Here is a 15,594-nt window from a genome sequence, read left to right on the forward strand (position 1 = left end):
AGAAATTTGTCAGTCTAGACTTCTATCCCTAGCAAGAATATCTTCCCAAAATGAAAGCAAAATAAAGACTTTTCAGAAATAATAAAAGGTGAAAGAATCAATCACCAACAGACCTACAATCCCGGAAAAGTTAAAGATTGTCCTTCAAGCAGAAAGACGATACCAGATGGAAGTAGGGATCTACACAAAAGAATAAGAGCGTCAGAAGTACTACAGTGGTCAATAAATGGGGAAATATATAATATTTCTTTCTTATTATGTAAATCTCTTTACGAGATAATTGACTGTTTAAAGAAAAGTTAACAACATACTGTGAGGTTTGTGTCACATGTAGAAGTGAAATGAATGACAACAGCAGCGTAAAGACTGGGGGGGAAGACACAGAGGAAACTATTGTAAGGCTCTTCACTGTGATGAAATGGTGTAACATCACTCGAAGGCAGGCACTGAAAAGATGTATTGTATAAGGTCTACACCTCTTATGCACTGCAAGGAGGGGAAGTCAAAATGATGCTTTTCAACAAACTTTTATCTGGAGTTTTTAAAAATAAAGGAATATAGAAGTCACGCTATCAAAGCAAGAGCTTAGTCTCATAAAAGAATAACCAAAACAACTGAACTGTCAAGCATGACGTACACATATGTGATGGAAACCCTAAAGCAGCCATGAAAATAAAATAACAAAGGATTGTAGAAAACAAGGCAATTAAAGAGATACAGCAGAATCTTAAAAACCACTCAGTTAAGCTTATAGAAGGCAGAAAAAGAGGAAAAGGAAAAAGAAATCTGAGAACAGAAGCAACAAGACAAAACACATATGGGCCCTGAAAGACCTCTCAACCACCGCCCTAAGTGATAGTTGCTGATTTAAAAATTATTAATAGTGTCGACTTTTGAATTGTGTAATAACTGTAATTGTGTAATAACTATAATAACACGAGATTAGGGATTTCAGAGAAGCTGCACTTATGGTCTAAAACAAGCATTCTAGTTACTTACTCAAGGTCAGCCAAGCTTTATCTCTTTTCACTGACATTATAAGCAATCGTGGTTGGTATAAAATCAGCTTTAATAATCCTGAAGCCTCCCAAATACATTATTTGTTGTACTTGACAGTTCAGTGGTTTTATTTATTCTCTATGAGATTAACCTCCCACTGTGATAGTGTGCCTTCTGTATTCATTTACTATTACACACGCCAAATAAAACTTGTTGAAAAAGCATCGTTTTAACTTCCCCTTCCTGCAGTGCATAAATTGCAGTCGAGCTTAAAAGACATGCCAATTTGGGAAACAAAGGTGCTTTTGTGTTTGGGTTTCCATTCCCGGCATGATCGACGCTAATACCTGCCCTTTACATTCCCCTTCTGCATGTTTGTGGGGGAGATTTTTATAGAACAAAAATGGAAGGCTTGATTTCACCTTGGCTTCAAGAGAGAAAAAACGGGAAAACCCCCAAACCTCTAGCCAAACTGTAAGTTCCTCTGAAATTCACACTCTGTGCAAAGTGAAATAAACCCTGAGATTTAAGCTCCATTTTCCCCTTTCCTGTTCCCTCAGCAATGGGGTTCAAAAATCAGCAACCTAGGTCCGGCAGGAAGAGCACTCATGTGTCTGTCTTGGAGTCATGAGAAATTGCTCTTGTTTTCCTGGTGAGAGAAAACAAAATTCACAGGTCCCCCCTCGTCCTCCAGCTGGGGTCCTGAGCCTTTCTTGCGTTATGGGTAAGGAGGAGATTTAAAGTGCCACCACTGAAAATGGCAGAAATGTACTTGTGGATGAGAAATACCTCTCAGTCACTACAAACTGGCAGTTGCTGAGTTGATCACCCAGACCTGTCAGGTGAATGAGCTGAGAGAAAAAGACAGGTCAGTGTGGGCTGGTTTGGAAAAATTTTAGGGGATTTTTCAAGCAAAGAAAGAAGACATTTTTTTTTTTTTTTTTCCTGCAGCAGCTGCCAAGGCTGAGAGAAGCAAAGATATGAAGAAGTGTCTCATGAATATCACTTCCTTCCAAAAAGGTTTTGGTTAATATTTAAACTTCATATCAAATAGGTTTTGGCTGTTGAACTGGTATTTCATTAAAGGTGATGCCAGTTGAGACCAGAGCAGTTGCTACCGGGCTTCCTGTAGCTGAGACCGCCGAGGCCTGGGCGTTCAGGATGTGGCTGTCGTCCTTGTTTTAATGTAAAGAGCAGTGGGCATGGCCAGAGTTATGGCTCTGGGAGGGCTGGGGCAGTGGGGGCACTTTGCAGGGCAGCCACTAGAGAGAAATGTTACCCCTCAAATGGGCCTCATCCTGACCTCCAGCCCCTCTTACCTCAGTCTTGGTAATGTGTTCTTTTGGGATTTCTTCGCATATGGGAAATCCCAGGGGAGTCCTCCCTCCTCCAGTCCAGTCGCATCTGCCCTTTCTCCTGGAGAAAATGATCCCACCCCGTCCTGCCTTCCGGGGTTCATGCTGCATTTCCTTTCCCTGTGTGTTTCTGGGTAATAGCAGTGGAAACGTTCGTTTCAGGATGGGTGGGTAGAATGTGGAAGTAAAACGTTCAGGCTCACATGACCATCTCGAACCAGAATCACGTCCTTTCATTTGCGTCTGTTAGGAAAAGGGAAAGAAAGATGAAATAAAGTCAAGGAGCTCGGGGAGTGACTGCCTTAAGACCAACAATCTGGCAGTATGATGTTAAGCATGGCCTAAGGCTTGACAAGAATGTGGTTCTTTGGGCATGCGGTAAAAACTATGTCTGTGAGCAGGACTCATGACTCATGGCGTCTCTGTGTGTGACAGCGAGGCCCAGGGTGGGAGGACAGAGCAGAGAGCAGAGGCACAGGAGGGTCTGTGTCTGTAATGTGGACCTTTCAATTAAAACCGAGGCGCAATTTGTACTGGCTGATTGAATGGAATTACTATTTAGGTTCAGGGTTTTTACAGAGAAAATTGTCGGGCGCTCTGCGGCGGGGGGTTCTCATGGAGATAAGGCTGTGGGTTTCTAAGGAGCCCATGACCTGTGGGGCCTTGCCTGGGCCGCTGGGCAGGGCCTCAGGGGATCCTTCTCCCGCAGGCCCTCTTGCCTCCATCTTGCCCTCCCCTCTGTTTAGTCCCCTGCGTAATTGTTTAGTCTGTGGGCTCCTGCACTAGACCCGGAGCTCGGGGAGCAGTGACGTGTGAGTGAGAAGAACACGCAGGTGAGAGGCAGGCAGCCCGCGCCCTCCTTAACCCTGTGACTCTGAGCACTTCTCTGAACCCGATTTCACACTCAGGTAGAGTGGAGCCGAGCAGGCCTATGAGGAGGGACTGTTTTAAGGGGTGAACCACATGAGGCATGTGCCTGGGACACAGGAGCTGCTCAGTACATGCCAGTTCTCTCTGGTCTCTTTGAGAGGAAGGCTTATATCTGGCTTACCCTGTCGCTGTCGGCACACAGCGAGCGCTCAAGAAATACATTGGTTAAATGAATGCATGCCAGCAAAGGGAATTTTTCACCCTTGTCAATTCTTAGGGGTATTTTAATCAGAGTCCCCTTCCCCAGGTTCTGGCAGTTAAGAAAGAGCGCATCCGAGCGCAGGTCCCGCGTGGATGCTGGAGCCCGTGCGGGTGAGGTGTACCCACGAGGGCGCAGCCGGGCCTCGGGGAGCCGCAGCTGCCGGCAGAGGGCGCCCCGGGCCGCCGAGCGCGCGGCGTTGGGGTTGGGGCGCTCGCCCGGCGCGGGGCGCAGGCTGCAGTCCGGCGTTGACCGCGGCCCGGGACGCGCCCGCCGCTCGGGCGGAGCGCGAGTGGGCGCCCGCGGGGCGCAGCGGCGCGCACGGGCCTGGCGGGGCGCCGCGCCGAGCCCTCCCCGCACGCGGTGAGTGCAGGCGCCCGCGGGGCACGTCTCACCCTAGTTGGGGGCACTTGGAGGCAGCGCAGGTCGGACGCGGGCGGGCTGTTCCGGTGGTCGGTGTGCGTGGGAGGGTGGGCAGGGTCCCTGCTGGCTGTGGTCTTTGGGAAGGGCTTGGGGTGGACACCAAGAGGCGTTGGATATCGGGCCGAGCTTTGCTTTTAGGAGACTAGGGCTTACTTGAGATTCTAACATCGGGATTTATCTCTCGGGCCCTGTCGCGTGCTGTCCAGGGGTCCGGGGGCCCGGGGGTTGGCGGGGTAACCTAGGGCGGGTGAGCGCTCACCTGGGCATCTCCAACTCTTTCACCATCCAGGGGAACCACGTGCGGCTGTCGCCCGCAACTCTGCCTGTCAAGCGAAGCCCGCCCCCGGGGCAGGGGAGGGGACGCGGGGGCGGGGTGGGCTGTGCCCCGGGGAACCGGCCCCTGCGCCTGCCGGTGCCAGCTCGGCTCTCCCTGCCTCAGGATCCCACCGGCTCCTGGGATGTAGCGGGCAGTGCCGCGGGGAGGCGCCGGGTCCTGCCCCGAGGGGCCAGAGGCCGCCCGAGGGAAAGGCAGCCAAGAAGGTGCCCAGGTGATTAGTCCTGGAGGTGCCGTCTCCCGAGGAGGCGCCGAGCGCCCGGGAGCCTCTTTTTCGGGTCTCGGACGCTTTGAACCGTCTCTGGCCGTTCGAGGCAGTGGGGCAGCGCCGGCTGTCTGGGCCCCGGCCCGGGATCCCGTTCCCAGCCCGCCTCGGCGACTGTTGGTGCATAGGGAGCCGAACCCGCGGGGCGCGCGGGGCAGGACTCGGGCGCACCTCCTGGGCGTTGTGGAGCTGTGGCGCCCGCGAAGCCCGCCTTCCGAGCTGCACGGGCGCTGAGAGAGAGGACCCCAAGGCAAGGTGGGTGGCTGGGACCGGGTTGCATTGGGCTTGACACGAGTAAAGATGTGGTCTGCTCGAGTCTTTGCAAACGACCTTCGCTTTCTCTTTGCTTTTTAGGGCGTTTGGGGAGCTGCTGCGGAGCTAGGGGCCCGGAGGACCGAGGCATGTATTTTCAGCTGCAGCGCAGAAGGGGAGAATTCTGTCACCACCGAAATGTGACTACAATTGACTAGCTCGGCAGAGGCCTGGGAGTCTCTGGGATTGATAGCTTAGAATATGCTAAAGAGCCAGTGCTCTCCCTGGGCAATCGAAGGGCCAGCTGGTCACTGTGACAGTGACCTGGAGCAAGGGAGTCAGAAGACAGTTGTAGAAAGCAAGAGGGCTCTCCCGAAGGGCTGCCTGGATTGCTCACGGCTGGCTCCTGCCGCACAATTGTTGCAGCTCTGATGGGGTGTTGCTGAGGTCCCCCACCCCGGGGAGCAGCTGGGGCTGCGCAGGGGGCTGCCTGGTGAAGGAGGACTCCTGCAGGTCTGACTGACCCGTACTCTCAGCTTAGGAACTTGAGGGCTGTCAGAGCCACCTGTGTGCTCTCCCTCAGGAAGATGAGCACTCTGAACACTTCTACCATGGATGGGGCTGGGCTGGTAGGGAAGAGGGACTTCTCCTTCCGCATCCTCACAGGCTGTTTCCTGTCGCTGCTCATCCTGTCCACACTCCTGGGGAACACACTGGTCTGTGCTGCCGTCATCAGGTTCCGACACCTGAGGTCCAAAGTGACCAACTTCTTTGTTATCTCCTTGGCCGTGTCGGATCTCTTGGTGGCTGTCTTGGTCATGCCCTGGAAAGCGGTGGCGGAGATTGCTGGCTTCTGGCCCTTTGGGTCCTTCTGTAACATCTGGGTGGCCTTTGACATCATGTGCTCCACTGCGTCTATCCTCAACCTCTGTGTGATCAGCGTGGACAGGTATTGGGCTATCTCCAGTCCCTTCCGGTATGAGAGGAAGATGACCCCCAAGGCAGCCTTCATTCTGATCAGTGTGGCATGGACCTTGTCTGTGCTCATCTCCTTCATCCCAGTGCAGCTCAGCTGGCACAAGGCGAAACCTGCGAGCCCGGCCGATGGGAATGCCACTTCCCTGGGGGAGACCGTGGACAACTGTGATTCCAGCTTGAGCAGGACATATGCCATTTCGTCCTCCTTCATAAGCTTTTACATCCCCGTGGCCATCATGATTGTCACCTACACCAGGATCTACAGGATTGCCCAGAAACAAATACGGCGCATCTCGGCCTTGGAGAGGGCAGCCGTCCACGCCAAGAATTGCCAGACCACTACAGGTAACGGAAACCCTGTGGAGTGTTCTCAACCCGAAAGCTCCTTTAAGATGTCCTTCAAAAGAGAGACTAAGGTTCTGAAGACTCTGTCAGTGATCATGGGGGTGTTTGTGTGCTGCTGGCTTCCTTTCTTCGTCTTGAACTGCATGGTGCCCTTCTGTGGGTCTGGGGAGACCAAGCCCTTCTGCATTGATTCCATCACCTTCGATGTGTTTATGTGGTTTGGGTGGGCTAATTCCTCCTTGAACCCCATCATTTATGCCTTTAATGCTGATTTTCGGAAGGCATTTTCAACCCTTTTAGGATGCTACAGACTTTGCCCTACCACAAATAACGCCATAGAGACAGTTAGCATCAATAACAACGGGGCCGTGGTGTTTTCCAGCCATCACGAGCCGCGAGGCTCCATCTCCAAGGACTGCAATCTGGTTTATCTGATCCCACATGCAGTGGGCTCCTCTGAGGACCTGAAGAAGGAGGAGGCAGGTGGAGTAGCCAGACCTTTGGAGAAGCTGTCCCCGGCCCTGTCTGTCATATTGGACTATGACACTGATGTCTCTCTGGAGAAGATTCAGCCTGTCACACAAAATGGGCAGCACCCTACCTGAACTCCGAGATGAATCCTGCCAGCCATGCTCATCCCAAAAGCCAGAGGAGATTTCTCTGGGGCTTGCTGGTGAGACCCTAAGGTGTGGTGAGACTGAGATGTCAGGTGGGACTTCCCCTGCAGCTTTCCCTCAACACACAGCTGACTCTATTTTAAATACATTCCAGTGTGTCTCCTGTGTTGTTCATGGCGAATCAAAGAGGGACGCGTGTGAAGCAAATGTTCACAAGGGACATGTCTTTGGCTCCAAAATTACTTTTAGAAAGTGATTCTTATCTTAGAACTTTAAAAATAAGGCAAAGAATCAACAAGAACAGCTTCGCTTAAAAATTAAACCTTTCCAGGAAGGAAATGAGAAGGGTTGCATTTGCTGTATACAAACAGGTGCTAACACTGGTCCAAGCAAAGAGTTCAGATGGTGAAGGTAGGTGCATGCCTTTATAAACGATTCCTCAAGAAGACTCGAGCCTTACAGGAGGAAGGGGAGGGGTTTTTTTTTTGTTTGTTTCAGAATTGAGAGATGCTTTGTTGATATTGGTTTTATTTATTTATGGTATTATATGGATACTTTTAATTTATTATAATAAATCTATATTTATCATATTTAATAGCATAAACTGAGTTATCTGAAACCTTACAATCACATTTTTGTCCATTTAACTAGCACTTTATAAGCCAATGAAACAAACACACAGACTCTCTCAGATTCTAAATGCTCGTGCGTAGCTTCCAGAAACACGGCAAAGCCTGATAGGAAAGGCAGCTGTGATGATTCCTTGAAATTCATTGGCATAAATAAATACGAGGTGAGAATTGACAAATGTTGTGAATGTTTCTTTTTCTAAAAAGATTTGGGAAAATTTTCAAAAGCATAGCTACTATGGTGTTCATAATTTTTCAAATGACACTCTCCCAGGAGAATGATTTGCAGCTCTGTAAATAAACGCCAGCCTAAGAAGAATCCGACTTTAAAGTTTATCATCTTAGGTGGTAATAAAAAGTATATGCCACTTTGTATTTATGTAAAATAATTGGCCCTCTGTGTCTTTTCTCATTTCACGTGTCAGCTTTTCTGAACCAATGACCCTGCTGGTCAGATGCGTGTAGTGAAGACAGTGGGTTTCCTTAACTCTCGTGTCACAGCAGCTTCAGCACTAGGCAGAGTTCAAACCCGCATCTCCATCTTCCCAGGTCAAACCAAGCCACTCAGTGAGGCTACTTTTTGTAGTGCTTGAATCTGAATTTAGAGTTGATTTTTTTAAAAAGTCTTTAAGTGTTAATGATGTACTAACTAATGAACCGTGCCTCATTATCATCCTTGAGTAAGACACTTCTGTTGGTGGGAAAAACAGGAGACCCCTTCTCTTGGGCTATGTTAAGCACCCCAAAGCCATCAGTACCTCTTGACAAATGCTAGCCCTCCTTTGTGCTTTGGAATCACGTTCCTATGTCATCGCCTGGACTGTAAAAAGAATCGTAACTCCCCCTCGCTAGATTCTAATTCATGTGGGGCATTTCAAGAGAATTTCTTTGAAATGTTTACAAAGCCTTCTTGTAAGCAGTTTTCTTAATATTTAGATGAAATGAGTAACAGAAAGAAATCTACTGAACAGTATCTCCTGCGTCAGGTCTGTGTTATTTATGCATTGTGAATGTTTTCTTAATTTTATTGCCTGTATGCTTTCTTACATATAATAAAATTATTTTGTGAACTCAAATCAACCTTGAATGAGCCGTGTTGCATTTGTTAAATGTGTTTTAAAAACTAGGATATTTCAGATTGACAAGTAAGAAAACATGGGCATTTTCAAGTATATGCTACTTTTTTTCTTTTTAGTAGAAATATCTCCTGTTGTGCATGCCACATGTTGCCTTTGAATATTTAAAAAGGAAATGTTTTGATTTGGGTTATATACTCTTGTCTTCCCTCTGTCTTAAAAACATTTTTTTTTAAGAAATCCTCCTTCACTTGAGGAATTACTCTACTTTTCATTTCACAGATTGGAAACCTTTCTAAAATCTCTGCTTTTTCTTTCAATGAGCCCAGGGATTTTAAATATAAAAATTACAGAGAAAACTGTGGCGTGCTATGGGTTGTTGTGGGCCCTCGGCTTATGGCAACCACTGTATGTGTAGTGTTTGTTTTAAGAGTAAAATATGACAGGAATTTTTTTCTGGAGAAAATACACAGATTGCGATGCTGGGCTTATCAAACTGTCTTACAGGGCACGTCCATGGATCCTGCTAAACTCCTGAGTTAAGGTGCCTGTGCCCCGGCCCCCTTTCTTCATCCTGAAGACGGAGAATGACTGAACAGCAAGTGATGGAGAACTTAGGGGTTAAGTTTATAATTTGTAGCATCACACAACAGATGGCGTCTTCTGAAACTCCACATTTGCCTTCCCCAGGCTTTGGCATCTAATGAATGCATCTAGGATGAACACCCATATAGCGTGATGCCTTTCCTTTCTGCTTCATGACTTTCTGGATATCTTTATTCTTTGCAGTTTAATTTTGTTCTTTAATTCAAGTCCAGCAACACAGCTATAATGGTCAGGGTTGTCCGACCAATGACACATGGCACAAAAGCCTCACCATTTATTTCATTGGCAAAGAGTGAAAAATAAAGGATATGTCTAGAAATTGTACTAAACAATTGTAAAATTCAGTACACCGTGGATGAGACTATGCTTTGGGTTCCTGGCATGTTGGATTGATAAAGGATATCTTATGAAAGATTCGTTCTACTGACAGAATCTTTCAGAGAATTTAATTTGCAACCATAAAGGCAAAATTACAGGATGATTTTATTTTCATTTTGAACTATAGCGATGAGCCTTAGTAATGCTCAGTATGTGTGAAATATTTTAGCAAGACAGAGACAATTTAAAAGGTGTTCTTTTCCCTGCCCATCTAAGAAGGTGCTGTTCCTGTCACATAGATGCCGAGCTCTTAATGGATAGGGAACAAGTTTTACGGAAGGGAGACTGAGCACGTGGTTCTAGTTGGTGGATGTGGGGTTTATGCGGGAAACTCACCGCTTTCTCTTGGGATCTAAGCAGCTCCTGGTCTCAGTTATCCTGATCCGTTAAATGAGAGGAACAAAACAACTTCTGCATTAACTTCTTCAGTGTGTGTGTTGCGGGGTGTCACTGCAAACAGCAAACCGATATATAGTCCAACTTCAGGGACTTCCTGAATTCTCCACCCCCTGGGGCTCCATCGTGATTTCCCCTAGGCCCTGCACCAGAAGCACTTTAGCTCGTTCCTTCCACCCCCGTGGAGCCAGTCCACTTGTGGGGCCTGGAATGCAGAAAGCACAGGCTTTGCTTCAGAAGGACATGGGTTCACATTACAGCTACCACTTTCAAGCTGTGTGAGAGTGAGCAAATCTGTGTGTCTCTCTGAGCCTGTTTGCCCATTTGTGAAATGGAAACAAGCAGCTTCTTGCGAGGGTTTCAATGAAGCTACTGTCTGTAAGGGCACTGAGCAGTAGCATATTGGGCTCACTAATTCTTCGCAGGATCTCTACATCAAAGGGGTCGATGACTTAATATTTCTTGCATTGGTAGTAATGGAGCTGCTCTGCATCTGACTTCTTGCATGTTTGCTTGAAGCAAATGGAAGTGACTTTGACAGTTCATGTGGTGTGGGATTTTGCCAGACTCCATTCTCTTTTGCTGTGGTTATCTGGTATTCCAGAAGCAAGTGGCTTTTTGTATCTGTGTAGTTAAGACAATTACCTTAATTTACCACAAGATACTGACTAAATAAATCTGTCCACAATGTTTTAGCTATGAAACCTACTTTCCTTGCAGAATTTGTTTCAGGATTAATGAATTGATGGCCAGCTGGCTCTGGGCTGTTAAAACTAGGATCTGCTGCTCTGCATGAGGTTACTGAGGTCATTTGAAGGAACTAACCAGTGGAGCGTGAGATTGTAGCATTATATAGATTAGATGCACCTCTGTGGATTTCTTTGAGATTTCCTGGATAGAAACATGACATCAACCTGTTTATTTTTATAGAGGATTGAGGGGATGGTGAGCATTACAGCACAGAGAACCCCTCTAAGATTTTGTTACCAGGCCAATCTAGTCGCGCCGCCTTCTGTCATGTTAAGTAAATTCCATGTGACGTACAGATTTCAAAAAGCAGCATTTGGACTGAGTGTGTTACATCATCCAAGATTTGGGAGTTGTAATTTAAATAGTATTAGAAGCTCAAGAATAATCTCTGATTTAAAAGGGTTTAACTTTTTAATCACTAGGAGAAAATAGTGATACAGAAAAACCAAACCAAACCAAACCAAACCAGTTGCAGTTTTTCTCCTGTTCATAGCATGGCTGTTCTTCCAGCTCTCAATTGGGCAACGTTTTGAGCCATCGAGGACGGTCTTCCCTGAGTTACGTCCGCACAAGCGAGCCCACCCAGCAGAAATGCCAGGCAAGGGGCAGGTGGGAGTGGGCCCCAGGAGGATTGATTTGCAGGGTAGAGTGTTTTATTTCATTTAAAACTTTTTAAAAAGATGAGTAGTTCAAACCACTTTACATCCCTTGAAAATAAGTGTTTTAATCTCTACAATAAGGGGATGAGAAGAGATGATTTCTAAGCTATTTTTTGGCTTGACAGTACTAGATATGGGATCCATTATGGGCAAAATAGGAGTCTGATAGATTTCCCCTGGTAGGTTTCCCAAGCCTCTGTTCTCTTTGCAATTAGAAAGCTAACAAAGTGATATTTATAAAATGCAAATATGGCTGTTATGCCCTGCTTGACACTCTTTGATGACTCCCAGTTACTTTCAGGAAAAAAAATCAAGCTCATTCAGTGCCTTTCATGATCAGGCCCCTAGTGGCCCCTGCAGTCTTGTGTATTACCATCACCCCACTAGCACTGCCCCATAGGCATTCTGAACTTCGTACAGTTTGTGGAGTGTACAAAGTCTTTTCTTGTCTTGATGCCTTTGCACATGCTGTTCCCTCTGCCTGGAACACCCTTCCCTGTTGCCTTGTTTGCCTGCGCCTACCCGTCTGTTAAGATTCAGTAGGACGTAAGTGTAGAAGGCCTTTCTTGGCACCTTCTTCCTGCCTCTACTCTTCTTTCTTTCTTTTTTTTTTTTTCCTGCTTTATCTCCCCAAATCCCCCCTGGTACATAGTTGTATATCTTAGTTGCAGGTCCTTCTAGTTGTGGCATATGGGACGCCGCCTCAACGTGGCCTGACGAGTAGTGCCATGTCCGAGCCCAGGATCCGAACCCTGGGCCGCCGCAGCAGAGCGTGCGAACTTAACCACTCGGCCACGGAGCCGGCCCCTACTCTTATTTCTTTCCAGGGGCTTACCAACTGTAATGAAATGATCTCCTTGTTTCTTTGTCTTTCTCCCTGGATTATGAGCATATTGAGAGTGAAGCTGTCTTCTTTTGTTTCCCTTTATCTCTGTATTCCTAAACATCCAGCACATGGCCTGGCTTATGGCAGTTGCTCATTAAAGCTTTGTTGAACAAATGAAAGAACGAGCAAGTCAAAACAGGCGATGGTGAAGCCGCACTTCCAGTGGAGAGGATTCCTGGGCTGCTTGCTGTGTCTGTGCAGGTCTGCGAGGCTCTCTAATGCCTGTGGGTGTCATCTCCACGTGGTCTCTGAGGCCTGTACTTCCCTGGGGTCTGACATGGTTGTATGGAGGTCATTGTACACACACACACACGTGTGTTTATGTACATACTCGATGCCATCTGCAATCAGTAACCTTTTGTGAGCACTTTCTATGACTCAGGCCCCGTGCTGGCTGCTGGCAATGTATCAGACACTATTCTGATCTTTGAGGAGCTTAAAGTAGAGACATATATGCAAATAAACCATCACCAAAGAACGCTTTAAAAATGAAATGTATGGAGAATGAAAGTGTTTTCTTCCAGGTAATGCCAATAGTTCCATTCCATTGAGACTCAGTAACCATCTATCTGGCCTGGTGCCAAGCACAGTCCATTCATTATGTCATCTGTCCTCACACCCATTCTATGAGGTGAGCACCGTTATCATCATCCTCGTTTTACAGATCAAAATAATAAATATCCAGAGAGGACGTGCAATGTGTCCAAGGTCACACAGCTAGTAAAGGATGAGGTGGGTTTAAATCTGGGCTCTAGGACTTCAAAGCTTATTCTTTTGAATATGAACCTGTTCTGTTTACCAGGAACTAGTCCTAACTAAACGAGTAACTTAGGTTACTCAAATATTGTGTTTTCACCTCAAATATTGGTGGAGTGAAAAATACTTTTTATTACTGATGTTTTCAGTCATATACAAAAAGTAGAGAGAGCTATATAATAAACTCCTGCATCCCCATCCCATTACCCAGATTCGAACACTAGCAAGACTAAGGTTGATGGTCTTGGAGCAGTGACAACGGGAGGTATGTGTCTTTGGATGGAGCCAAGGTTGAAGAAGACGGTTAAGACAGTTTCGAAAACATGACCCTGTGGAGTGCGTGGCTGTTCCATTTCCGGGGATCACTTTGGTCAAAGCACACAGTTTAATTCAGCCAACGTTTGTGTCCACCTGCCTGGTGCTCATCTCTGCTTTGGGAGAAGGAGTGGGGAAGGGGGATGAGAGGACGGGACGGGCTGGGGGAAGACACTTAGTGAGGGACAGTGTTGCTGGAGGGGTGTGGGCACTGGGTATGGGGTCGGGAGGGAAGTGGTATTACCAGTGGGCTTGAGGGATGGACAGGACTTTGGCAGACACACAGGGAGTGAGAACAGTTGAGGTTGGAACTCTAGTGTCTGCAAATTTGGGGCTGGGGAATGGGCCCTGGGTCAATTTGCTGGTTACAGGAATTGCGTAGAGATGAACTTAAATTCACTAGAAGGTTTGGTCCAAATGGGGTCCCCCAGGCTGTCAAATTAATTGCCTTAGGGTGGTCTCCACCCTCTGCGGGGCTCCTTTCAGTGCATTGGATAATTATTCAGGCCGTCAGGTGATAATGGTTAGGCATGAACACGAGCCCCTCCCTTCCTTACACCCTCCCTGCAGCCATACTCACCTATTTACTGCTCTGAAATAGACTCTGGTGACACCCCTTTGCCCTCTTTCCAGGTGGGACACGCTTCATCCTGCTCTTCCTCTGAGCCTCGTCTCAGGTGCCAGCCTCCCTGGGAACCCTGCCCAGCCGTCCCACGTGTTGTCACTACTCCCGTATCTCAGGGCAACTCCTGGAGGCATGGAGTGTGTCCTTTTCAACTCTCTATTCCCCGTGCCCAGCAAAGCCTGGCACGGGAGTTGCCCAAGTTAATATATTTTTTAAATGAATGGGTAAATTGATAACTGTATGAAAAGATTTAGGTAGCTGCTTAGAGGCATCCTTTAATTTTCACTGTGGGGTTGACTCTGCTGCGGGTATAAAGGCTCATCTTCTCTGCTAAGTTGGGTTTCTCCTCACTGACACAGTTGCAGGAAAATAATTGGAGCAGTATTTAAATGGCACACTAGGGCTCTCTCATCTATCGATGTGCATGGCGAGTGAGTGATCAAGCCTTTTGCATGGGAAAGAGAGGAAATGTCAACCAAATGTCACCAACGTGTTCGAGATGATCAAGCCACATGCGTGCTGCTTTGAGACCGAGTTTTTAGGTCAGATGTATTTAGCATTATAAACATGTTGACCGTAATTAAGATAATGTCCAACCCCATTTGTAAGATGCTGCTTTAGCACACACTGCTGTTGCTGTTAAACCAGGAGGAAGGAGGGAGCTCCGTGCTAAATCTGCCAGAACAGCTGTGGGGTTTTCCTAGCACGATGGTGGGGTCGCTATAAATCAGCATGTTCCTGACTGTCCCAGGGGAGGATTAAAGAGGATCCTCCACTCTGAGGGGGAACCAGGGGCTATAAAGTGGTGGTTTGTTGCAAAACCCTGGTCATAATACTTTCACGGAAAAAGCAAATTTTAATGTCATTTTTAGAAAGCATCCATTGCACCCCTATTGAAATTAAAACTTATTTGCTTGCTCATGGGACCACATAATTTAGAATGTCTCCCTTGGATGGAGCTCCATCATCCAGTAGAGAAGCAGAACCTCTGGGCTGGGGATGGCAAGCAGACACTTTCCTGACTGCTCACGGTAGTGTAGACTGATCTGGCTAATTGGAAGGTAAATTTGGTAGGAACAACCAAACTTTAAACGTGCACATGATTTGACCCAGCAATTCCGCTTCTAGGAATCTGACTAACATATAGCCTCCCCTCTGTGCTCACAGATGTCTGTGTAAAGGATGCAGCCTTGCTTGCAAAAGCCAGCTGGAGACAACCTAAGTGTCCAGTAATAGGGGAATGGAAACTGAAGTGTAGGATGTCTACGGTATGTGCTGGTTTAAAAGAAAGGTGGATCCATATGCACTGTTATGGAAGGATTTTTGTGAAGTGAAAAAGCAAGTTACAAAGTAACGTGGATGATATGATCCTTTTTGTTTAAACAGTGTAAGAAATATTTCTTTTTTTTTTTTTTAAAAGAAGCTCCTTCATAGAGCCTGGAAATCAATCTTGTTTCTTTTTTTTTTTTTTTCCTTTTTATCCCCAAAGCTCCCTGGTACATAGCTGTATATTCTTCGTTGTGGGTCCTTCTAGTTGTGGCATGTGGGATGCTACCTCAGCGTGGTTTGATGAGCAGTGCCATGTCCGCGCCCAGGATTCGAAACACTGGGCCGCCTGCAGCGGAGTGCGTGAACTTAACCCCTCGGCCACGGGGCCAGCTCCAGAAATATTTATTTCTTATGTAAATATGTAGAAAAAGATGTGGAAAAATGCCCTCCTCCCTGAGAACAGTGGTATCTCTGGGGAGAAGCACCAGCTTGGAGGAGAACCAAGGGGCTTTCACTTTTTACTTTGTATATTTCTTGATATTTACAAGAAGC

At 47.0% G+C, this 15,594-nt stretch overlaps 2 protein-coding genes across 3 annotated transcripts; one reads left to right on the plus strand and one right to left on the minus strand.

The window, feature by feature from the left end:
- Positions 1-1,108: 1,108 nt before the first annotated feature.
- On the minus strand, positions 1,109-4,908 carry LOC139075422 (uncharacterized). Its single transcript, XM_070571739.1, has 3 exons — positions 4,901-4,908; positions 4,166-4,844; positions 1,109-2,597 (listed from the first exon to the last, which is right to left on the minus strand). Exons 1-3 carry the CDS (start codon positions 4,906-4,908, stop codon positions 2,262-2,264), a joined length of 1,023 nt encoding a protein of 340 aa, XP_070427840.1. The 3' UTR covers positions 1,109-2,261.
- Positions 3,713-8,402, plus strand: DRD1 (dopamine receptor D1). 2 transcript variants are annotated; one of them, XM_070569019.1, is made up of 2 exons: positions 3,713-3,846; positions 4,860-8,402. In XM_070569019.1, exon 2 carries the CDS (start codon positions 5,345-5,347, stop codon positions 6,683-6,685), a length of 1,341 nt encoding a protein of 446 aa, XP_070425120.1. In that variant the 5' UTR covers positions 3,713-3,846; positions 4,860-5,344; the 3' UTR covers positions 6,686-8,402. The 2 variants fall into 2 exon arrangements, with proteins under 2 accessions (XP_070425120.1, XP_008539360.1); XM_008541138.2 differs by lacking the exon at positions 3,713-3,846 and adding an exon at positions 4,203-4,760.
- Positions 8,403-15,594: the final 7,192 nt, after the last annotated feature.

Source organism: Equus przewalskii, chromosome 13 (genome assembly GCF_037783145.1).
Source record: "Equus przewalskii isolate Varuska chromosome 13, EquPr2, whole genome shotgun sequence".
Classification (NCBI taxonomy): domain Eukaryota; kingdom Metazoa; phylum Chordata; class Mammalia; order Perissodactyla; family Equidae; genus Equus; species Equus przewalskii.